The sequence below is a fragment of the Dipodomys ordii genome, unplaced genomic scaffold (assembly GCF_000151885.1).
Source record: "Dipodomys ordii isolate 6190 unplaced genomic scaffold, Dord_2.0 Scaffold5, whole genome shotgun sequence".
NCBI lineage: Eukaryota > Metazoa > Chordata > Mammalia > Rodentia > Heteromyidae > Dipodomys > Dipodomys ordii.
In genome coordinates, this window is record NW_012267221.1 from 23,128,494 (window position 1) to 23,154,465 (window position 25,972).

The 25,972-nt window shown below is 38.4% G+C and overlaps 1 protein-coding gene across 3 annotated transcripts in view; it reads left to right on the forward strand.

Moving 5' to 3' along the window:
• Positions 1 to 25,972, forward strand: part of LOC105996025 (mitogen-activated protein kinase kinase kinase MLT) — a 165,263-nt gene that overhangs the window by 53,452 nt on the left and 85,839 nt on the right. For all 3 annotated transcript variants that reach the window (XM_013029981.1, XM_013029967.1, XM_013029973.1), the window contains exon 3: positions 17,207 to 17,294. In XM_013029981.1, coding sequence (XP_012885435.1) covers positions 17,207 to 17,294 — 88 coding nt within the window. The remainder of the gene's footprint in view (positions 1 to 17,206; positions 17,295 to 25,972) is intronic.

Genomic DNA, 25,972 nt, shown 5'->3' on the forward strand with positions numbered 1-25,972 from the left:
TGGGGCTTGAACTCTGGGCCTGAGCACTGTCCCTGAGCTCTTCAACTCAAGGTGAGAGCTCTACCGCTTGAGCCACAGTGCCACTTCCGGTTTTCTAGTGGTTTATTGGACATACGCACGGACTTTCCTGCCCGGGCTGGCTTTGATCCGTGATCCTCAGATCTCAGCCTCCTGAGTAGCTAGGATTACAGGCATGAGCTCAGTTGCAATTTTTTTTTTATGGGTCCGGTCATGGAGCCTGAACTCTGGGGCCTGGGCATTGTCCCTCAGCTCTTCAGCTCAAGGCGAGCGCTCTACCACTTGAGCCACAGCGCCACTTCCCACCTTTTTCTTTTTGCTTATGTGGCGCTAAGGAATCGAACTCAGGGCCTCAGGCATGCAAGGCAAGCACTCTACCACTGAGCCACCTTCCCAGCCCCTTAATTGCAGTTTTAACCCTTGTAATGATCAGTGATATCACTTTGATAACTCCCACTGTTTATGAAGCTGTGTGACTTACATATATTTCCTTTATGTCTGTTCCTAGAAGAGTCTCAAAATCACATTGGAGAGACCAGAGCTTAATCATATGTTTTCTGGCTGTAGACTTAATCATCTTTACCCTTGATAGAATCTCAGCTTTGGAAAAGCCCTTAAACGACCACATTTCTGATGTTTTGAATATCCTCTGAGACATTCCTGCCACAAATGGGCATCGAGCTTCTGTTTGAATTCTGATTAATAACAATAGGAACTCACTGACCTTCTCTAACAGTCCACTTCATCTTTGGAAAGCCAGACTGCTAGAAAGTTCTCTGTGTCATTTGGAGTTGACACTCATGCCAGTCAGCCACCCTTGTTTGGGCCAATTATAAAAGAATCAGTGTGATTTTTTAAAGATTATTAAAACTATACTCTTCAGAAAATAATATAGAAAGATATTTACTAGTTTCCTATTTATCTCCTGATTCTTACCTGTGAAGTAAAATAACTTACCTTAGCTTTTTCTGTGTGTGTGTGTGTGTGTGTGTGTGTGAGAGAGAGAGAGAGAGAGAGAGAGAGAGAGAGAGAGAGAGAGAGTGTGTGTGTGTGTGTGTATGTGAATACTTGTCCTGGGGCTTGAACTTAGTGCCTGGGTGCTGTCCCTTAGCTTTATTTATTTGTTCAAGTCTAGTGCATTTTCTTGCCTTTTGGTATTTATTTGGAGATAAGAGGCTCATGGACTTTCCTGCCTGGACTGTCTTCCACTTGAAATCCTAAAATCTCAGCTGTTTGAGTAGCTAGGATTACAGGTATGAGTCACTGGCACCTAGCTCATTTCTCTAAATTTTAAGAAATGTTTTTCTTGCTTTTTAGAATCTCTTCCAGAGATTAAAAGTGTTCCTCCTTAAGCACAGGAAGCAGATGAAGAAGGCATAAAAAAATCAGTGTATGTCAAAATTTAATAGAATTTATCAAAAAGGAAGAATGCAAGGGGAAAAAAAAGACTAAAAGCTGGAATATTCAAAGCAGGATATGGTGACATATACCTGTAATTCCAGCTATTCCAGACGCCCTGGAAGAGAATATCATAAATTGAAGGCCAGATGATCTACATCTTTTTTTCCCTTTTTTTCCCAAAAGGTGATGAGCAGGGGAATTACAGTTATATAAGTAAGACAATAGAGAGACTACATCTTATAAAACAAAATGAAACAAAACTAAAAAATTGAATACTCAGTTATACATGAGATAATATCCATCTAATTTGTATATAATTGAAGTTCCAGAAGAGCTTTTTTTTTTTTTGAGGCAAGAGAGTTTGAAATCAGAGCCTAGCACTTTCTAAATAGACACTGTACCAGTACACCATACTTCCATTTCTTTTTGTGCAAATACCCATTCAGGTATGCACCTGGACTGCAATTCACTTATTTTAGGCTTCCTATATACCTGAGATGACAAGTATACACTGCACGCTTATCTTCTATTGAGATGCAGGCTCACAGTGTTTTCTTCCTAGTCTGGCCTAGAACTGCCAACCAGCCTATTATCACACCTTTCAATGTAGCGAGTATGACAGGTACACTTAGATATGGGTAGAGAACGGGTCTGGCCTTGGTCTCCAGTCCTTCTAATCTCAGCCTCCCAAGTAATTAGGACTATAAGCATAAGCCAGTGGTGCCCAGTTTTTAATAAAACAACTGAAAACATTATCTTAACACTTATAAAATAAAAATGCACATGGAACCTTCAGTAAGATAGACTATACAAGTGGTCAAGGTAAACTTCAATAATTTCAATCATAGAAAGGATATATACAAAAAAATCTACAGCTAATTTTTTTTTTTTTTTGCAGTTGTAGGGTTTGAACTTGGTGCTGTGCTTGAGCTCTTTTGCTCAAGGCTACTAGCACTGTACCACATTGAGCCACAGCACCACTTCTAGTTTTCTGATGGTTAATTGGAGATGAGAATCTCATGGACTTTCCTGCTTGGGCTCGTTTTGAACTGTGATCCTCAGATCTCAGCCTCCTGAGTAATTAGGATTACAGGCGTGAGGCACCAGTGTCCAGCTCTCTAGCTAACATCTTGACAGTGAAATTTTAAATGTTCTTCTCTCAAAGGTCGAGTAAGATGAGTCCCACTGTTACATAAGAGAAGGAGATAATAGGCTTCTAATCATAATGTAATAATAAAAATAATCTTATAATTCAGGTAAGAGAAGGAAATAAAAGACATACTGACTGGTAGAGAAGAAGTGAAGATGTCATTTATTGAGCTTATAGAACAACTCTTAAGAGGCCTTTAAAATAAATACTAGATTTATTAAGCAAACTTATAGAAAATAAAAGTGCTTTGTTATTGAGTTAGGAGCTAGTGACTCATACCTGTAATCCTGGCTACTCAGGAGGCTGAGATCTGATGATTTCAGTTTAAAACCAGGCAGGGCAGGAAAGTATGTGAGACTCTTATCTCCAGTAAACCATCACAAAAAGCCAAAAGTAGAGTTGTAGCTCAAGTGGTAGAATAGTACCTTTGAGCACAAAAGCGCAGGGACAATGCCTAGGCCCTGAATTTAAGCCCCAGAAGTGGCATAAAAAAGAAAAGAAAAGAAATTTGATTGTATCTCCATATTCTAACAACCAAAAATTCAAAAATCAAAATCTAGGAAAAATTTTATTTGTAATAGCTACAAACTCTAAAAAAATACATATAAATAAATTTAACAAAAGACATGCAAAAAAATCTATGCTGAAAACTACAAAACAGCCGGGCGCTGGTGGCTCACGCCTGTAATCCTAGCTACTCAGGAGGCTGAGATCTGAGGATCTCGGTTCAAAGCCAGCCCGGGCAGGAGAGACCGTGAGACTCCTATCTCCAATAAACCACCAGAAAACCGGAAGTGGCGCTGTAGCTCAAGTGGTAGAGTGCTTGCCTTGAGCTGAAGAGCTGAGGGACAGCGCCCAGGCCCAGAGTTCAAGCCCCATGGCCAACCAAAAAAAAACAAACTACAAAACATTGCTGAGAAGTATTTTATTTAACTTCTTTTTATTATACATCTGGCATGATAAACATGAATGTTGTAACCCAAATATAGTACTGCCTAGAGCTAAGAGGTATTTTTTTAAAAAAACTGTGTAAGTAAAGACTTATACCTTTGTCTATGAATTGTGAGGCTGTGTATTAAAATGTCATTTAAAAAATTGACATGTTTTAAAAACATATGAAGAAAATGAACCTTGACTGCTGCTTTATTCCAAGATCTATAATAAACCTAAATGTAAAAGCTGAAACACTAATGCTTCTATAACAAAACCAAAGAATGTCTTAGAACCTTCAGTAGCCAAATATTTCTTAGACAAGTCACAAGTACTACCAATAGCACAAAACTGGAAAGTAGAACTCCATCACATTTTAACTTGCTGCTCAGAGAAAGAAATAATTTAACATTACAAAAGCCATCTGCAGAGTGAAAGAAAATACTTACAACACATGCATCTACTGAAGACTTGTTTCCAGAGTATTTAAGTAGTCCTACAAATTGAGATTAAAAAGAATAAAGTAAGTTAAGAAATGGAATGTCCCTGCCACAGCAGTCTCACAAGTGGATATACATCTAATCAAGAAGCACATGGCAATTCACAGCAACAGCAGCAAGTGTTGGCAAGAATGTGAATGAGGACATTCTTATTCAGTATTTGAGGGAGTGTGAGGTGTGACATATTAAGATTGATTTTCAGTGTTTCTTAGGAATCAAACAAATCCCGTAGGGTTCAGCAATTCAACTTCTAGGTGTCTACAAAGGTGAACAAGAATATCTATTCAGAACAGACTAATAAAATAATATTGCCCATTACCAGTGACTCATGCCTATAATTTTAGCTACTCAGGAGGATGAGATACAGGGGACAGTGGTTCAAGGCCTGCTTGGGTAGAAAAGTCTGTAAGAGTCCATTTCCAATTAACCAGGAAAAAGCAGGGCTGGTACACTCAAGTGGTACAATGCTAGCCAAGCAAGCAAGCCGAATGAGTAGAAGGTCTTGCAGCTTTATTTGTAATAGCCGAAAGTGTCAAATACTAAAATCAATACTTCTAAACAATAGAATGCTAGAATGAACTAATGTTATAGACCATCTCATAAGTGATTTTTTTTTAAAAAATTCTGAACAAAAAGCTGTTCAAAAAAGACCATACAGCATAAGATTCCATTTACGTGAAGTTCAAGAAAAGGCATAATTAATTTGTTGAATGCAGAACAAAGATGGGAATGTTCTGTATCGTGAGTGGTTAATTCACCGATGTGTGGAGTCTTACTTTTCAAATATTTTCATCATCCCTAAAGAAACTAATTCCTATCAACAAGCATTTCCCCTTTCCCAGTGGTTCTCCTTTCCCCACTCAAGCAACAACTAATTGACTTCCATTCTTTACATATTTGCCTATTCTGGAAAGTTCATATAAATAGAATCACATATTATGTGGCCTTTTGTGTCTGCCTTCTCTCATGGATCCTGTTTTCAAAGTTCATCTTGGTTAGCATGGGTATCTGTTTCACTTATTTTTGTTGCTAAGTAATACCTCATTACCTTGTCATACCACATTTTATGCAATCATCAGCTAGATATTTGGGTTGTTTCTAATTTTCATTATTATAAATATAATGCTGATGTGAGTACAGGGGAACTCTTCACCTACTACTGTTCTTTGGAGTGTGGTGTAGGTTCTTAGCTATTTTAATAAGGTTCTGTATCTTTTTATTGTTGAGTTGTAAGGCTTTATATGTTCCAGATTCAGATCCCTTATCAGAGACATGACTTAGAGAAATTGACAACCCTGTTCTATAAGTTACTTCTCTACTTTCTTGATGGTTCCTTACTGAAATAGAAATACATCTAATTTTTTGTGAAGTCCAATTTATCTTTCTTTTGGTTGTATGTACTTTTGATGTCCTATCTGAGAAGGCTTTGTCTAACTCAAGGTCATAAAGATATATTCCTGTATTTTCTTCGAGGATTATGTGTGTCTGAGGAAACCCTCAATGTCCAAATTCTCTCTCTCTCTCTCTCCCCCTCTATCTTTCTCTCTCTCTTCTTCCCTCCCTCCTTTCTTTCTTCCCCTTCCTTCCCTTCCTTCACTTCCTTCCCTTCCTTCCTTCCTTCCTTCCTTCCTTCCTTCCTTCCTTCCTTCCTTCCTTCCTTCCTTTCCTTCCCTTCCTTCCTTCCTTCCTTCCTTCCTTCCTTCCTTCCTTCCTTCCTTTCTTCTTTTGGCATGTGCACAATGTCAAGGGGCTCTTGAAATTTTAGCACTGTCACCACATATAATATTTTCAACTTTAACTCAGAGTAACATACTACTAAACTTCATGAGTTGTCCTAATGTCTAAAATACACATTTGAATAGGAAATGTCTTCCTCAAAATTAGCCTTAAAAGGACTAAAGAAAAAGTATCTGATTTTGTTAGTTTGCTTTTCTCCTAACCTCTCTAAAACTATGAACATAATCAAGAAGCATTAAAAGTGACTTTTTAAAATTCGTCTTGATATTTGTTAATAAAATTTTCAGGAAAATAATGCTGAGAGCTGGAAGAAGAAACTATTTATTACAGTTCAATAATTTATTATATCTTTGTTTCTTACGCCTCCATTCACTATCCCCTAGTATTCCCCCTGTCTACACACACACACACACACACACACACACACACACACACACAAACACTGTAATTTTTATCTGTCCACTTTTGTCTGCTAATGTTACACAAAAAATAATGGTTTTGACAAACATATCCTTAAGTGGCCATGTTGTCCTTTCTACTAAAACATGATTATATATTCCGGGTTCTTGGGTGATAAACATTTTGAAGTACTTTCTGGTTAAATTTTCTGCTACAAGAGGCAGGATGTATAGTGGCATCCAGAGCAGCTTAGGCTGCCAAGCTTTCCCTTTATTTTACTGTGATGAAGCCACTTGGAGCCCATCATTCTGATATTTGGATGTGTGCTGTGAATGGCACGGGTGGTGGAAGAGCTTTTTCCTGGCCAGTTCATGGCTCTATTACCTGACCCCTACTCATCTTTGGAAAACCTCCTCTTTTCGGTGCTTGGAAGCTGCATGCAGATCGAATCACAGGAGATGCCTGGGTGTTGGGTCCTCTACTGGTCTGTCATGCCCCTTCTTGGTTTTGTGGTTTACCAAAAGGGCCTGAGTCTGACTTTGAACTATGATCCTCAGATCTCAGCCTCTTGAGTAGCTAGGATAACAGGTGTGAGCCACTGGCACCTGGCTGAAGATTGGCATTTGGGGATGAAGTAAAACCTGTGTAGCTCTGAGGTTTCATGAGCACCTCTGCTTTTCTGTGCCTCTGGTCTTTCCTGCTGGCAAGAACACTCAACGTGTTTCCCATTGCCCAGGACTCAGTGGTCCTCATACATTAGCATGGATAATACACTATATATTGAGGGGTCCATTGATGAAACCCCACTTAGGGGCTCACAGAGAACATACGATGAGTGTTGAAAGTATAGTGTGGGAGGAGGGGGAGGTCTCCTGAGACTTGAGATTGAGTAGGGAGTACCCTGTAAGATTCAGACTTGCTCTGCAATTGCACAAGCTGTGAGGCTAATGAAGGCAAGCCAGATTCACTATTCTGCATAAGGGAAAGTGCCCTTTCTCACAACTTAGCAATTTATTTTTCAGATAGGAGGGTGACTTTTATGTGATTGACTGGTCAGATGCATAGACACCCACCTATAAGCCCAGAAATTTAGAAGGCAAGGATTGGGATAATGGTGGTTCAAGACCAGCTCAGGCAAAAAGTTAAACTAGACACAATCTAACCAACAATCTGGGCATGGTGGTATATACTTGTCATCCATGCTAAATGGGAAGTTGTGACAAGTAGGATTGCATGGCCTCAGGCCAGATCAGGGCAAAATGCATGAGACTCTACCTGAAAAATAGCTTAAACAAAATAAAGGGCTGAGAAGCATATCAAGAGATAGATTGACTGCATAGCATAGTATGATGCCCTGACTTCAAACCCCAGTACAGAAAGAGAGATAGAGAGAGAGAGAGAGACAGACAGACGACAAATTAACTGACTTAGAAATTCGCAGAATCAGACTTTACAAATAGTGGTCATGAGAAGACTTTAGTTTTTTTTTTTTTTTGGTTTTTTTTTTTTTGCTGGTTGTGGTATGACCTGAACAGGCTGACTATTTTCTGAAGCTACTCTTTGGCTTGTGGTCAGTGCCCTGCACAGATCTGTTTTGGCCTCTTCCTTCTTCAGGTTTCACTATGCTGGGGTGTGAGTCTGTGGAGCTGTTTTCCAGCACAAAATAGTTCTGGATGGTGTCCTGGATACCTATCTTGAGTTCTGTGCATCTTTTAAAAATTCTCTCTGCTCACTAGGTACAGTTGCTAGCAGCTAGCATGTATGAGGGAAAGGATTTGCCTATGTGAGATGCATATGTGATTTTGGTTTGTGCAACTGTTTTCAGCTGTTGCTGGTCTTCTTGTCTCACAAAGAGCAAGCTTGGTAACACAAAGAGACCTGCAATGCCACTTGGCTCAATTCAGCTCCAGGGTTTTCTGACTAAAGCAACTAGGCTACTCCTTAGCTTGTGACCAGTGGCTCTGCATTCTGGCTGCACACTGTACTCAGCTGGAGAGCTTCTAAAAGACACCTATGGCTGCTCATAATCCATAGCAGTTAGTCAGATTGAAAGCAGAATATTAGTGTTAGAGAGATGTTAGATTATCCAGTCCCTCCTCTTTACCCCACATGTGGGCATTTTAAGGCCTCAAATCCTATAGCCATCAAGTAGCAAAACCATCACTAGAACTTATGAAGTCTCTATCTATCTATCTATCTATCTATCTGTCTATCTATCTGTCTGTCTGTCTATCTGTCTGTCTGTCTGTCTATCTATCTATCTATCTATCTATCTATCTATCTATCTATCTATCTATCTATCTATCCAGTCCTGGGGCTTGACCTCAGGGCATGACGCTGTATCTGAGCTTTTTGGCACAAGGCTAGCTCTCTACCACTTGAGCCAAAGCTCCACTTCAAGATATTTATTTATTTATTATATGTGTGCTTAATTGGAGATGGGCATTTCATGGACTTTCCTGCTGTGGCTGGCTTTGAACAGCAATCCTCAGATCTGAGTTTTCTGAGTAGATAGGATTATAGGTGTGAGCCACTGCCTCCCACTCTAAAACATTTAGTATACACAAAATCCCAATTGTAAATTTTGTCACAGAAGAGTGTGTTTATTCACATTTAATATTATAGAAATATGTAGGAGTATACACTGTATGGCCGTAGACTTTCTATTCATATTTTTGTGATTAAAATCATAGGTTTTGCAATCAGATTGTCTCATTTGAATCTTGCCCTCATTGCTTCTTAGCTGTCTGACCATGGGCAAGTTCCTTAACTTCTCTGTTCCTCAGTTTCTCAAGAGATAGACCAGGGATAATTCTGGTACATGCTTTAAGGACTGAATGAGTTAGTATATAAAGTGATGAGACAGTGTTGATCTATAAGAAATACTCCATAAAGGATAGCTATTAAAGGGTATGAGTAAGCATGTGCTTGGCTTGCAACTTCTGAAACTCAAGAGTTCCTACAGTGTTTGACTGCAAAAGAGTTATAGTAGTGAAACTATGTGGTTAGGCTCATATATAGCTGATTTTTATATGCCTTTCTAAAGACTAACCGAATCTTTATTGCCATACTTCATAGTCTACTCTCTTTTGTCTCCTGGAAAGCAGACTACTGTTCTAATTTGTTTTCTTCTTTATTTTTGGGCTCATTGTTGGGCCATTATTCTGTCTCAGCTCAGGTCAGCAATAACCTTGTGTGCTTTTTGTTAGTGTCTCAGGTTACAGAATGTTGCTCTGGTGCAGTCTGGTACATCACATCAGTCATCACCAGGTTATATTTGGTTACATGTAGAATAGACCTTGTTTCTTGAGATCCATAGGCAGCCCAATAAGGTATTACAGAGACTCTTCAATCGTGTGTATGTAGTAAATACATACCCAGGAGCCTTGGTATACTCTCTGGATGAAGGCAACAAACTTGGGTCTAACTTTGCTAGCAACAAACTTGAACAACATAGTACAGTAGTTTGCTAAAGTATCCACTGAAGCAGTGGAATAAAAACAAATCAGTTATTTGGGAAACATCATAAATATTCTTTTTTACTAAGACCATTATACTTAAAGGTTTAACTTTTCATGTGATTGAATTTAAGAATATCATTTTCTTTTCATTTAGATGGGAAGAAATAATGATAGTAGGTGTTTTGTTTTTGGTGCCAGTCCTGGGGCTTGAACTCAGGTCCTTGTTTTTTCCCTCAAGGCTGGCACTCTATTAATTGAAGGTAAGTGTCTCAAGGACTTTCCTATCTGGGCTGGCTTTGAATCATGATCCTCAGCACTCAGCCACCTTGTGTAGCTAAGATTAGCCACCTGAACCCAGCTAAAGATGGTTTTGACAAGAGCTACATTCAGCCTAGTGATTTAACCTAATACCAGTTATGTGAGTATGTCTTCATAATGACAGATATCTTTCTTTGCCTGGGTAAAATAACCAAGACTAAAAATAAGATATGTCAAGGAAAATGATAAGAACTAGAATTTCAAGCTTTGAAAAACTGGGGCTAATGTAAAAATTATTCTGTCTGCATGGTTTCAGCATGAAGGTTTGTAAGAAGAAAGTTGGTGGCTGTTTACTGGTGGTTATTGTGTATTAGAGGCTTTAGTTAAATGGAGGCTGTCTTTTCATCAAGCTCCTAGAGAAGTGATCTCTGGCTGTTCAGAGTGGAGTTCCATTAAGATGGGCTTGTAACTGGGACCACAAAGACAAAAATTGGAAGATTTAAATCCCTCATTCTCCAAGTTCTATGTTCCAAATTATCTGTGCTATGTAGTTGATAGAGTTTGCTGCTGCTTTCTCCTCCTCCCCTCCAGGGCTTCCTCTTTTCCTTCTCCTTTCTCTCTCCCTCCCTCCTCCTCCTCCTTCTTCTCAGTAAACCCCCAAACAATATTTGAATATGCCAACAGAACCCCCAAATAGTAAAATCTCTATTAGCTTAGCTGAAAAGAATTCAAGTATTCAAGATTCTATTTAATTGGGGTGTAAAAGATGTTAAAGGACTTTTCAGACTATTTTAAAATTAAATATGCCTAAACTCTTGTAAATGATTTTGTAGATTTCCATAATAAATGTGGCAAACATTTCTCTTATGGGATGTAAATAATCAAACTCTGTTGCACTGTAGAGTAATATTATAAAGCACTTAGCTAATCAGATTGTGAGAGTTGCTCAAAATTCCTACCATGTAATTTTTGCAGAGAGAGAGGGTGCCTCATGCTGTGCAATTAACTGGTTTTATTAGCTATAAATTTGGCCTGAAGTCCCAGTGCCTGAGAAAAATTCATTTTTGCTTGTTGACCTGATTTGCATGGTAGAATAGCAGGACACATGGCAATGTTAAGTGGAGACAGTGACTGAGGCCCTGAGAATGAGTTACCAGGACCTTGCCCACACAGTTCTGTAACTGACTAGAGAGACCTTTGGGAATTTCTAGGCCTCTTGTTATATGTCAATGTCCAACAAGCTAATGTTCCATATGTTCTCAAATTAATGAAGTAAAGTGGTATAGTGTGGTGATTATAATCATAGCTTTGGCATCAGACTTGGCTTTGCCATTTGATGTATCCTTAGGCAAGTTTTAAATGTTCTCTTTACCTGGATTTCTTTCCTTATGCAAGTGTGTTATTAGTTGATTCAAGCCTATGGTTTTTGTTAGTTAGTGAAGCATCTTGCTGTGTAGCTTGTGGTAACCTTGAATTCAAAGTCCTTATCTTTCAGCCTTCTAAGTGCTAGGATTCCTGGCATGTGCCACCATACCTGGCTTAGTCTGCAGTTTGTTATGAAATTAAAGTCCATGTTTCATAAAATGCTTAGTGCCTAGTCATAATAGGCTCTTCAAGACATTAGTATTAGTATAAAAATGTCTGTAGATTGACATCTCTTTGTGCAGGGTAGTTTTTAAATTAGATATATTAGATATATCTATATAAACCTATCTGTATCTATCTATCTATCTATCTATGGAATCTACTGCTAGAATTGAGATAAATTTTACAGAAGGCTAGTTTGATTGAACCATAAATGCATTCTATAGGAAGGAGTAAGATATCAGATAAGTGACTGGCATCAGTTGAGCACCTGGCATTGCTGAGCATTGAGATACGGTTACTGCCCCTGTGTTGCAGGTGAGAAAACTGAGATTCAGAGAGGTTAACTTCTTCGAGGTCCATATGTGATTTAGCTTTCTGTGACTGTAATGAACTCATGGCGTAACTCAAGCTAAAAACAAGGACCGGTTACTTTGGCTCACAGTTTGAGAGTTGTCAGTCTGTAACTGATCTGACTGCATTGCTATGGGTGTGTGGTACCACCTGTACATCATGGCAGGAAACTATGTTAGAGGAAGCCTGTTTACTTCATGGCTGGATGCAAAAGAGAGGAAGAGGTTGAGGCTTGGGTCCTATTTGCCCTTTCAGAGGTATGCTTCCAATCTCCTAAAGATCTCTCAAAGGCCCTGCTTCTTAAGGGTTTCCACCACCTGCCAGGTAGTGCCCACGCTGAGGACTTAACCTTTCCCTTTGCTTGTAAGCAGCTAAGACTCCTGCCAAAGTCAGTTGAGCTACAAAGGATGTCCTAATATACCATGGTGAACTGTCTCAGTTCAATCTATTGGATACAGTATAATGTATACATAACAATATATTATTTTTTAAGACATAAATGAACAGAAATTTAAAGCATGAAGAAATCTAGAAGAGGGGAAGGTGGACCCATTGCAACAATGAGATGTACAAGATGTTATGTCAAAAAACGAACTTTACAACTTTGGCACAGGCAGGCAAGGTGGGGGAGAGGACGGAGGAAAGGGGGAGATGGAAAGGAATATTAAGGGGAAACAAAGGAGGAGGCAACAATGCTTGATAAGAAATGTACTCATTACCTTGCTCGTGTAATTGTAATCCCTCTGTACGGTATTTAAAAAAAAAAAAAGCAATCTAGAAGATACCTGTTCATCTAAGTCATTTTCTAGGCCAAGAGCCAGGTCCAGAACAACGAGTAGCTTTAAAGACATCCAATTTGGAATGAGGATTCAATTTTTATTCACCTAGTTTAGTGTTTGGTTAAATTATTATATTGCTAGTCTTTTTTTTTTTTGAGGATCTAGGCCTTCATTAGTTCATAGGTAAACCCTTGTTTGATGATTTCAGGAAGTTCGTTTTGTATGATTGAGCACAAAGCATCCATCTCTTTGACTAAGTTATATAAATTATTTAGTAGAAAGCCATATTCTACATTTAGGTCAAAAGCCATCTTTTTTTTTTGGAGGGGGAGTCCGGTCGTGGGGCCAGAACTCTGGGCATGGGCGCTGTCTCTCAGCTCTTCAGCTCAAGGCTAGCGCTCTACCACTTGAGCCACAGCACCACTTCTGGCTTTTTTCTTTTTGCTTATGTGGTGTTGAGGAATCGAACCCAGGGCCTCATGCATGCAAGGCAAGCGCTCTACCACTGAGCCACCTTCCCAGCCCCTCAAAAGCCATCTTCTGTGTTAAGCTGGTCTCTCTGACTCAGGCTGACCTGATTGGGGGAGCAGCATGATGGCTGGAGGGAGTCCAGGCCCCTCCCCATGTGGTGAGTTTGCAGTGATATCCCACTCAGCAAAACCATTGTGCAACCAGTGACTTCCCAGCCCTGATGATTAAAGTTCCACATGACTCCATGTCACTTTTCAAGAAGCATGAACAGAATAACCGGTCTATATTCTCTTCTTAACATTTGTAACCAGCTTCCTTCTTTAAAAATAAGTCTTCATGATGTCAAGCATCATTAGCAAGATAGGCTGTGTTCTGTGATGGGATCTGAATTCAGTTCATTTATCCTTCCTTATTTCTCTGAAATCCTGAAGAGCATCATTTCAAAAAGAGCATATAGAATTATGAGGTTTGTTGCTTATCATGTGATACTAAACAGGTCTCATTAAACTCCAAATGACTCCAAGAGCATGACCTGTGTATGACACTCTGGTGATTAAATACAGGTTTGAAAATCTTCTGAGTCTTCCTTTCCCCCCACCCCTTTTTTGGTGCTGGTCTTGGGGCTTGAACTCAATCCCTGAGTTGTTGTTGTTGTTTTAACTCAAGGCTTGTACTCTGCCACTTGAGTGACAGCTCCACTGCTGGCTTTTTTGTTGTAGTTGGTGGTGGTGGTTAATCGAAGATAAGAGTCTCACAGACTCTCTTGTCTGGGCTGGCTTCAGACTACTATCCTCAGATCTTAGCCTTTTGAGTAGCTAGGATAACAGATGTAAGCCACCAGCGCCTGGCCCAAGCAAGCCTGCCTTTTAAGTTGTTCTTTTTTTTTTTTTTTTGGGTCCGGTCGTGGGTCCTGAACTCTGGGCCTGGGCGCTGTCCCTCAGCTCTTCAGTTCAAGGCTAGCGCTCTACCACTTGAGCCACCTTCCCAGACCAAGTTGTTCTTGTAACAGCATTTTCTCCAAAAGCTTTATTTTAGGAAAACAGCCCTAGCCATGACACATTGTGTGTGTGTGTGTGTGTGTGTGTGTGTGTGTGTGTTGGTAAATTGAGCTTGAATTCAGGTATTGGGTTTGAACTCAGGGCCTGAGTTGTCCCTTAGCTCTTTTGCCCTAGGGTGGCACTCTACCACTTGAGTCACACAGTTCCACTTCTGGCTTTTTGATGGTTAATTGGAGGTAAAAGTGTCACAGACTTTTTCTATCCTGTCTGGCTTCAAATTGTGATGGTCAGATCTCAGCCTCCTGAGTAGCTAGAATTTAGAGGCATAAGCCACCAGCTACCATTAAGTTTTATAGCACATCTAGTTCATGAGCAGTCTGGGTGACATGCAGCCCTTCTGCTGAGAATCAGGCTACACCTCTCAGTACTTCTGGAGGAGCATCTGCAGAAGCATTCAAGAAGAACAGGTAAGGCTTGAAACAAGCCTTGTTCACCTGCAGAGGTGCTTCTGGAAAGACATGACAAGATGCACTGGGTAAGAAAACTGATTGGAAAAGTTAAGACTTGAAAAGCTCTGTGTTCTTAACATGAAGTATTCTGATGCTGAGGGCAAGGACTTGCTGGAAGCATGTGCAGCAGGAAAAAGATCTTGAGAAACGGGGTTCCTTTTTTTGTCTTGGACAGTTGAGCCTACCAGAGGCCAAGAATTGCCTTCCAAATCCTCATTAATGAGCTGGTAAACATAAACTCAAATATGACTTTTGTTGTAGTTGTATAGTTAGTTGACTGACTGTCATTCTAAGAAAATCCTAAATTGACCTTCCAGGTGTAAAAGAACAGAATGAATATAGGAGCAAATCTGTGTCCTCTGCCATTTTGTTGCTCCTTAGTTCGATGAAGTCTAGTACAAACATTAACAATCCTGCTTTTCTCACCTTGAATTCTAATTCTTTACTCAGTTAGCTGCCCCTTAAAAATAGAGTAATAGGATAATTTCAAGAGCCGGGTGCCAGTGGCTCACGCTTATAATCCTAGCTACTCAGGAGGCTGAGATCTGAAGATTGCAGTTCAAAGCCAGCCCAGGCAGGAAAGTCCATGAGACTCTTATCTCCAAAAAGCCACTCAGAAAAGTAGAAGTGGCACTATGGCTCAAGAGGTAGCACACTAGCCTTGAGCTGAAGAGCTCGGGGACAGCGCCCAGGCCCAGAGTTCAAGCCCCACGACCAACAAAAAACAACAACAGCAACGACAAAACACTTCACAAGGACCTTATTTTTACAACAAAGCTTCTTTGTTTATGTGCACGCATGCATGCGTGCAACATGTGCACTAGCACTGGGACAAGATGAACTCAGCCTGGGTGCTGTCCCTGAGCTTTTGTGCTCAAGGCTAGCCACTTGTGCCACAGTCAGCTTCCTGCTTTGGGACAGTTAATTGGAGATAAGAATCTCATGGACTTTCCTCCATTCCCAGGCCAGCTCTGAACCAAGATCCTCAGATCTCAGCCTCCTGTCTAGCCAGAATTATAGGTGGGAGCCACCAGTGGGAGCCAAAGCACCTTTGTTTTATACTGAGAATTAAAATGGCCACGCAGATAAGCAGTTCTGTTGCGTAATTGATGTGTTTTCCTTCTGTGAGAGAAACTGAACAGTTGTGATTACTTGGTAGAGTTAGCCTCTGCCTAGTGAGCACTGTCCTGTCCAGGAATCATTTGATTAGGCAGAGATGGTGCCATTCAACACCTATTTTACTAATAGTAAATTCTGTCAAATCAATTTTGATAGTGTCTCATCTGATCACTGATGATTTCTCTTTCCCTAGTTCCCATATGAACCCCATGCTGATCCTTAGGTCTATTTTCTACCTAGTTACATCACCTTCAAAACTAGGTTCATAGAGAGGGTCTTTAATGAAATCTCAAATCTTAGCTGGGCGCCTGTGGCTCACGCCTATAATCCTAGCTACTCAGGAGGCTGAGATCTGAGGATCACGGTTCAAAGCCAGCCTGGGCAGGAAAGTCCATGAGACTCTTATCTCCAATAAACCACTAGAAAACCGGAAGTGGCAAGTAGCTCTGTGGCTCAAGCTGTAGAGCGCTTGCCTTGAGCTGAAGAGCTGAGGGACAGCACCCAGGCCTAGAGTTCAAGCCCCATGACCGACAAAACAAAACAAAACAAAAAACAAACAAAGAAATCTCAAATCTTGACCTGTGGAAAAACACGTATGGCAAATAATAATTTATAATAGAGTTGTGTCCTCTTTCTGACCATGCCTTCCTCATTGTCTTAATTGCTGGTATTCTTAATGATTCCCCTTTCTGGAGCAAGGAGCTAAATCTATATTTTAAGCATGAGTGAATATAGTCATGATATTCAATATATATATGAAAATGGCATCAGTAACTTGAAGGGATGGGTGGGGTTGGGAGAGACAGGAGGTGAAGGGAATAGTACTTCTAAACTGACATGTCGAGTTGATACTCCTTTGTACCATACTTAAAAATAGTAAAAGTTATATATAATCTATTTTACTGCCAATAATATGTCTTTCGCTTACAATATTAAACCTTTTCTATTTAACATACATGATTTTATACCATGTGTTTATAGTTCATACCTCTATTTTATCTCTAAAAGTAATAAAAGAGTATCTTTATAGATTTACACTGTGCTATCTCTGTGTTCATATAAAAATTACGTTTACTAAATATACCTTATTTTTTCATGCCATTCTTTAAATTACTTTTTAATATTAATGTATTCAAAAGTATATTATAGGGCTTCCTATTACATGGCCCAGGAATCCACCATTCTATAGTTACCATGTATATAGAAACAGATCAATGACTTATTAGATAAATTATATGTGGGTATTATGTTAATGTGTTTCATTAATATTTGAAAATCCTTACCTTAATTTTGGCTCAGCCAACAGAAGTTCAAACTTGTTTCAGCCTCATAAGACTGGTACTATGCAGAAAGTACTATGTAGAAAAATTTGAACTTTCAGAGATGCTGTTGCAGACAGTTTTATCAGATCACATAGTTGTTGAGTGCATATGTATCCTTATGAATGTAAGTGAAAGAAAACAGAAACTAGAAAGCCTGTGTAGTATGACTATTAAAAGTGTAAAGTTTTATGCAGTTTTGCATTTGGTTTTGTACAGGCGGAAATACTGAGTGTCCTCAGTCACAGAAACATCATCCAGTTTTATGGAGTAATTCTTGAACCTCCCAACTATGGCATCGTCACAGGTACGAACTCATGATTTGCCTTCTTTCTTTCCCCAATTACCTAGCTTTAGATTCCTTAATATGCTAAAATGCTTAATATCAGGTTCAGTCATGAATTGTGTGCTACTGTCAGATGTCACTTTTGTTGCCATAAAGCATTAATAAAACTGATTATATCAATATAATTAAGAATGGTGTTTCCACTTCTACCCATATTTAATTGTGCTAATTATATCTGTGTAAATGCTATTTAAATGCACTTGCAGCTGCAATGCCAATATTTAAAGGTGTCGTTTAACTAAAATTTCATTTAATTACTTGAACTGTGAGATGTTTTTTGTTACTCTGTGACCTTTTATAAATTAAGATTTCTTGAGCTGTTCCAGTTGTAATTCTTTGCAAGGCATATTACTCCCATTAGAGCATTCTTTCCTCAAGGTCTCCTATGTGAGAACAATATTTTTCAGGTTTGGTCATCTGAGCTGATAATGACCTTCAGCTAACTTATCACATAATTTGGAGCCAGAGTTTTTAAACAGATGAAAATACTTTTCCAAAAATGAGTGCAATAAAATTTTTCTACACAAAAACACAGAACACATACTTTTAACATTTCATGCTTGTTTTGTATAATCCGATGAGTACTTTTGTTTCATTTTAAATTAAATAAGTTTGATTACATTCTTTGTCATGGAGGTTCTTCAATTAAATCAAAAACAAACAAGAAAACCCTTAAAATAGTCAATCTATTTTCTTCCATGGTAGAGATAAGAGCTTATGTTGTTTATAGAAAACAAATAAACAATACAATCACAGTAGAAATAATTATCTTGGGAACTTTTCATATGCAGTTATCTTACCCAACACTTAGAATAACACTATGAGATAGGTAAAGCCATTTATATTTTACTTTTGGAACTCTAACTTAAGTAGTTTCCCCATGATCAACTGCCAGTGGCAAAAACAGAGTGGCACAATTTTGTCATGTTGCTTTTTTCTTGAATGTCCTCTTTCATGTAGTCAGGTTCTGGAAGGCGGGGGCTCTCTGTTTCATGGTTATGTCTTTTCTGATACTCTGGTGGTGTGTACATTCACATGCATTGGTCTTTAGTAGTAGGTTCTTAGATGGGGGTCTTTCACATCCATTTCCTTTTTTTAGATCTGCACTGGAAATGGGGGATATGGCAATTTTTGTCTTAAGCCTGCTATGTCTTATTAATTACTATAAATACCCCTTCATGGATCGTATTTTAGGGGAAACCTTATCTGATCTTTCATATCAGATTTCTGGTTTAAAGTTAAGTCTTTCTCTGGCTTAGTTATCTTATGACTCTTTCCCTCAAGTCCATCATTTTTTAGTTTTTCCTTGTTAATGTTTATTTTCTAGTTCTGAATTCAGTTTTCTGATCCTCATTTGTGGTTGGTATTATTCTTCTCTAACAGATATTGCTCCTGTATAACAATGAGATTAGAAACTGCTTCTCTGCTCTTATACCTTGAGGCTTAATGATTTGGAAAAGGGGATTTTAGCAGAACTAAATCCATGGGTTGTTCATGGAATTTTCTAGTTTTTTTGTTTACTTGTTTGTTTGTTTTTCTTGAGGGGGGGAATGAAGAATAGAAAAGGAGACTCAAGTCCCTTTTCCAAGAATCTTCTCTCAGTCCTGAGGCAGATGTGAAACACATTCATTTTTAGCATATTTTATCTGAGTCACCTCAACAGAGAGGGGGGAAGTGAAGGAGGGAAGGAGAATCCCAGTCATTTAATGAGTAAGCTTGATATTATTTAATATTCTCATATGATTAGTCAGTCCTTTATTTCCTGCATCTCTTCATCACTTCCTGCTTCTACCTGAAACTACCAATTTGTTTGTTGTTGTTAAATTGGTCATTTCTTTAGTATAGATTTGTATTTGTTTCCCTGTAGAACTGGTAAGTAGCCAATAGCTGGCATATTGTATGTGTGCCTATCCTGGGACTTGACTCAGGGCCTAGGTGCTATTTTTGAGTTTTTTTTTTTTTATCAAGGCTATAGCATTCTACTACTTAAGACACAGTTCTACTTCTGGCTCTTGTGGTACAATCTGGAGAAAAGAGTCTCACAGACTTTCTTGCCTGAGTTGGCTTCAAACCATGATCCTCAGATCTCAGCCTCTTAAGTATCTAGGATTACAGGTGTGGACTTCCAATGCTTGGCTAAATTGCTGATATTACTTAAACAGCACCAGTTATGAATTATGATGTGATAAAAATTATTCTTTTAAAGCTTTCTTATTGGCCTGTGAAGTTGATTATTAAAAAGAGATCTACTAGCCAGACTTTGATGTTTTAAATTAAATTAATATTATTTATATTCTTAGAAATATAGATTTGTTTGTTGGTTGGTTGGTTGGTTTTGCCAGTCCTGGGGCTTGAACACAGGACCTGGGTGCTGTCCTTGAGTTCATGGGGTATTTTTGCTCAAGTCACAGATCCACTTGTGGCTTTTTGGTGGTTAATTGGAGATAAGAGTATTATAGATTTTCCTAACTGGGCTGGCTTTGAACCTGCCTCCTGAGTAACTAGGATTATGGTGTGAACCACCTGCATCTGACTGGTTTAACTAGATGTTTGTTTAGTCAAACTTTTTCAGCGAACTTTCTGCAGTGTTAGGGCAAAGCCTATTCTATGCAGTATCCATGCCAACCATGTTGAGTTTGGGGTTGAAATGACCAAGAAAGCTAGGAGCAGTGGCACTTACCCTACCTCTTGAATACATGTAAATCTTAATGTGAAGTGGCAGGCAATGGACCTTGTGATCAAGGTCAGCTTAACCTAGATAACCTTGTATGAACCTCCTCATCTGTGTCAGATGTCAGAGACCTGGAGGGAAGACTTTGAATGGCTTGAGTTGAACTTGGATTTTTTGTTTGTTTGTTAATAGAGAACATTGTTGGAGTCAAGAGCTATTGTCACTCAATTCTGAGGACTCAAAAGTATGTTATCAGAATGGTATGGTGGAAAGAACATTGGAATAGGAATTGGAAGTTGGGAGACCGAGTCTTGACTCTGCCATCTTCTCAGATGGGCTCTCATATGAGAATCTCCTTATGTTTCAGATTTTGAAGCATATATAGCAGTTTGAGGAATGTCTATGGTCGAAAGCCTGCTGAATTGAGGGTAGTAGTGAGAATCAGTAATATTCTTGCCCAGGTTTGTTTTCATTCCTCCTCTGCTTTCACGATGGCTCAGTCAGCAGAAGGGCAGGCTGTGAGGACTGGCGTCTTTGCTACTATAGTTGAAGAGTGCTTGCCCTAGAACAGTGCCTAATCCCACCTCTACAGCATTGGTAAGGGGACTTAGAGACTGCCAGCAGCCTTATCAGCCTGAACTCATGGATGTGATTGGAATAAATATATGCCTCGCTGAAGGTTACATTTACACATTTACATATATGTAAACCAGAGAATAGAGAGATACTGAGTGTTCATACACTACTTATACATCTTGAGCTTGTATATTTTTTTATAGAGAAAAAAAAGGTCCATGGAAAGTAAAAGCCAGGACACAGGTAAAAACAGCCCAATCCCTGAAGGTGCCTTTGTTACTTTCATACTCATTTACAGCCAAGGGTATTTGACCAGAAGTCCTATCTAACCATTGGCTGATAGTAACCTCTGTGGATAAAAGATAGCAGCTAAAAGGCTAGGCTTATAAATCAAAACAATATTTGAAAAAAAAGAAGAAAGGAAAAAACATAAAACACTGAAAGCAGAGACAGTGTAGGGACACACTGTAAGGGAAACAGGTTTAATAAGATTCACCCAAGCAAATAAAATCAGAAAAAACATTAGGAGGGTAAAGTGAGAATCTGGAGTTGCTGTGATAAATTATTTAAACTGTCCAGCTAAAGAAAACCTGGGTAAAGAGATAGGAATGTGTAACTACATTCAGGATTAAAAGCTGCCAATGGAAATAGGCCTGTAGTGTCCCTGGGTATAAATAGATGAAGCTTTCCAAACAGTGTGTTCAGAGAACTAAAGAAAACCATGGTGAAAGAAATAAAGGAAAATCTGAAAAACACGACTTAACAAACAGATAACATCAGGTGTGCAGAAATTATTATTTTTCTAAAATGGACTCATTAGAAATTCTGAAAATACGAAAGAATAATTAGACATAAATTTTCTGGAATGACTTAAGTTTCAGAGAGCAGAAGAAAAACCTTAAGGGGTTTCAATTAAATGAATAGAAATTTATCTAATTCAAATGGAGAAAGCATTTGAGGAAAGTTAAAAATCCTGAGTCCAGCAGGATATTAAATATACCAACTAATGTATAATAGGAAAGAGAGGAGAAAATAGAAAAATATTTGAACAAGTAATAGCCAAAAAACATTTCTCAATTGAGTAAAATATATGAATCTGCATATCTGAGGAGCACAACAAACCCTGTGCAGAAGCTAGATGCTGGTAGCTCACACCTGTAATCTTAGCTAGTCAGGAGGCTGAGATCTGAAGATTGTGATTCAAAGCCAACCTGGCAGGAAAGTCTTGTGAGTCTCTCCAGTTAACCACCAACAAACTAGAAGTGGTGCTGTGGCTCAAAGTGGTAGAGCATAGCCTTGAGCACAAAGAGCTCAAGGGCAGTGCCCAAGCCCTTAGTTCAAGCCCCATGAATGACAAAAAACAAAAACAAACAACTACCAAACACTAAGTAGGATAAGTGCATGTGACCTCATACACAAACCACAAACTGTTGATAAAGACAAGGTAAAATCTTGAAAGCAGCAACATAATATAATAATAATATAATCAATGGCTGACTTCTCTTGTACAATAATGGAGACCAGATTGAAATAAACTGACATTTTAGGTGCTAAAAGAAAAAAATCCAAAATTATCTTTAAAAATTAAATTAAAATGTATTATTGGATAGAAAATTAGATCATTTGTAGCTAGCAGATGTGGATAGGTTAGAATATGTTCTTGGTGAGCAAGCAGAAGATTCCAGGCTTGATCTCTTATATGAAAAAGAGAGAAGAGAGGATGATGGGAAGGAGAGAAGGAGGGAAGGAGAAAGGGAGAGAGAAGGAGATTGAAAAGTCCTTCAGACTAAAGGAAATGATGGTAATTAAAAGAAATACGGTATAAGAAATAGTAAAAATGTGGGTTAATATAAAAGACTTTCAATTTATTCTTGTCTCTCTCCATACCATGTTTGAAAACAAAAAAATTAAGAATCAAACTTTTGTTGGCTAATTTAATATGTCATAATATTAAAGATGATAGATGGGGGGGGTCCTGGGAAGGTGGCTCAATGGTAGAGTGCTTGCCTTGCATGCATGAGGTCCTGGGTTTGATTCCTCAGCACCACATAAGCAAAAAGAAAAAAGCCAGAAGTGGCGTTGTGGCTCAAGTGGTAGAGTGCTAGCCTTGAGCTAAAGAGCTGAGGGACAGCGCCCAGGCCCAGAGTTCAGGCCCCATGACCACTGGACCCCCCCCCAAAAAAAACAAGATGATAGACAGAGTTGAGTTATATTGAAGAATAGGATATATAAATGCCTTATGTCTTATATTTTAAGTTAGTATTATCTGAAGTGATTATGCTATAATTCTTTGTGTCACCACTAAAAGAAGTCATTCAAGGAGTACAATATAAAAGGAGACCAGGCATAGTTGCGTACAGCTGTAATTCCTACACATAGGAAGATGAGTCATAAGTATTATAAATTTAAGTCCAGCCTGGGATACAGTATAAGGCCCTGTCTCAAAAAAGTAATCAAGAAAATATAAAGATACACTAGAAATATTAAACACAAACTGGACACTAGTGACACTATTGATCCTAACTTCTCAGAAGGCTGAAATCTGAGGATTGTGGTTCAAAGCCAATCTGGGCAGAAAAATCTATGAGATTCTATCTCAGACTAACCAGCCAAAATGCTGGATTGGACTAGCAGACTGGCTTAAGTGGAAAGACACTAGCCATGGACAAAAAAGCTGAGAGCATAAGACCCTGTGTTCAACCCTGGATATTACCATACACACATGCATGTGTGCATGTACATCCACATGCACACATGCATGCACGCACACACAAACACACACACACACAAGAAAAAGAAAATAAATACAATACAAAAAGAGGGCAGTGCAGGAGGAGCTGAAGACTGAGAAGGACGGGAGAAATAGGTAACAAATAGATGCCAAATACTTCAATAATTACATTAAATGTGAATGGTCTAAACATCCTTGTCAAAAGGCAGAGACCGTATGACTGTATATTAAAAACAAGTTCTAACTACATACTGTCTTTAGGAGATAGTTCCCTTAGTCAAAGACACAAATAGGATAAAAGTAGGAGGGAAAAATAAGGAAATATTATGCAAACAGTAACCTGTAGAGATCTATAGTAATTAGTAATCTAGACAAAGTAGACATAAAGCAAAAAATTTAGAGAACAGTTAGGGTATTGTTTATAATGATAAAGGGGTTCATATATCAGGAGTTTATAACAATTATAAATAAATATATCTATATATATATATATATATATCTAACAGACTCATAAAATATGTGAAGTAAAAATTGACTAAATTAAAAGGTGATTCAGAATTAATAGACAATTGAGCAATAATCCATTTCAGTCTTTTCCATGATTGATATAGTAAGCAGAATTAGCAAGGATGTAGGAAATTTCAGGAATGCTCTCAACCAACTAACTGTATACTTAATTCACATACTACAGAGCACATCACCCAACAAAGAACACATATTTGTAATACATTTTCTTCAGGATACTTTGTAAGTAAGGCCACTAGGTAAGAATAGATATTGTTTAAAAAGAAATAATACCAATCCTGCCCATAGGCTCTTAGAAGGTAGAGGAGTTCTGTAAAACCAGTACTACCCCTTTATCAAAGCCACACAAAACATACACTAATAGTCATAAAAATAAATGCAAAAACCTTAGCCCATGGAAATACTGTAGGAATAAATGGCATAGATTTTTCACAGACTCCAATATATGTGAATTCTATGTGTGTGTCATACATATTATATATTTTATATAGGTATGCATTAGATATATGCATCCTATACATATATAGTTCACTCATTCATATATGACCTTTACATATAAACTCATATTTGGATTTAAAAATGCAAAAAATCTTAACTACTTTAACATATCTAATCTAGCCATAGATGGTCGTCTACCATGGCCAAATGGAATTTGTCCCGAGAATACAGGGTTCAGAATACATCTGAAATTGGTTAATATAAAGCACGAGGCAAAATCTTTATATAAATGTTTCAAGACACAGAAAAAAATATTCAACAGACTGTAACACCTATCGGCAATTAAAAAAAAATCTCAACAGACTAGAGATAGAAAGGAGTGTTCTCCCAACATGAGAAATAGCATCTAAAAAATTCCACAGAGAATACCATTTTTGTTGTTGTTGTTGTTGGTCATGGCTCTGGAACTGGGCACTGACCCTCAGCTCTTCAGCTCAAGGCTAGTACTCTACCACTTGAGCCACACCGCCACTTCTGTTTTTCTGGTGGTTAATTGGAGATAAGAGTATCATGAACATTCCTGCCTGGGCTGGCTTTGAACTGGGATCCGCAGATCTCAGCTTCTTGAGGAGCTAGAATTATAGACCTGAGCTACCAGCACCCAGCTGATCATACCATTTTTAATAGTAAAGCTTCCTGTTTCTCCCAAGCCTGAGAATAAGAAAGGGAGGTTCTACTCTTACCACATGTATTCAGAAGTGGGTGGAAGGTTCTAGCCAGTCAAATTAAGCAGAAAAAAGAAAATGAAGGACTTCATATTGGAAAGAAAAAAGTAAAACTATCTTAATGACAACTTGTATCCTCAGTATTGCACACAAAACAGTCCTATGACACATTTTTAAAAATCACAGGGATTGAAAGGCAGTATCAAAAATCAGTTGTTTTTATGCTTTAGAAGTGAACAACCTAGAGATAAAATTAAGAAAGAACTCCACTCACGATGCCTTCAAAAAAATGAAATAATTGAGTAATGAATTTTACAAATGAGTGTAAGATTTAAACATAGAGGATGGTGAGAAAAATTAAAGATCTAAATAAATAAACATTACATGTTTATGATTTGGAAGATTGAATATTGTTGGTCATGACTGTTCTTCCCAAAGTGATCTATAAATTCAACATAATTGCTGTGTTAATCTCAGTTGATAGTTCCATACAAATTTATAAGCCAATCTTAAACTGTACATGGAAATAAAAAAAGAACTAGAAATAACCAAGTCAGTCTTTTAAAAAGAGCTAAAAAGAACTAAGCTTGAGGCTAGCCCAAGGGAAAATATTTGTGAATGATCAGCTATTAACAGCATGGTGGTATGTGCCTATTATCCAGTTACATGGGAAACTGAGATTGAGGAGTTGGGGCTTCAGTTCAGTCCAGGCAAAGAAGTTTGTGAGTCTCCACATCAACTGAAGGAGCTGGGCATGATATTGTACGCCTGTCACCTTAGCTATCAGGAAATGTAATATAGGAGTACCAAAGTCAGACACAAACCTAAACTAGTGCAAAGAAGATCTGGTGACATGACTCAACAGATAAACACATGCCTAGCCAGTATGAGTTCAAACTATGGTACTACATTTTTTAAAAAGGGATTACAAGATATGCTAGAATTGGACCCTATTGATTATGGCACCAGAAAA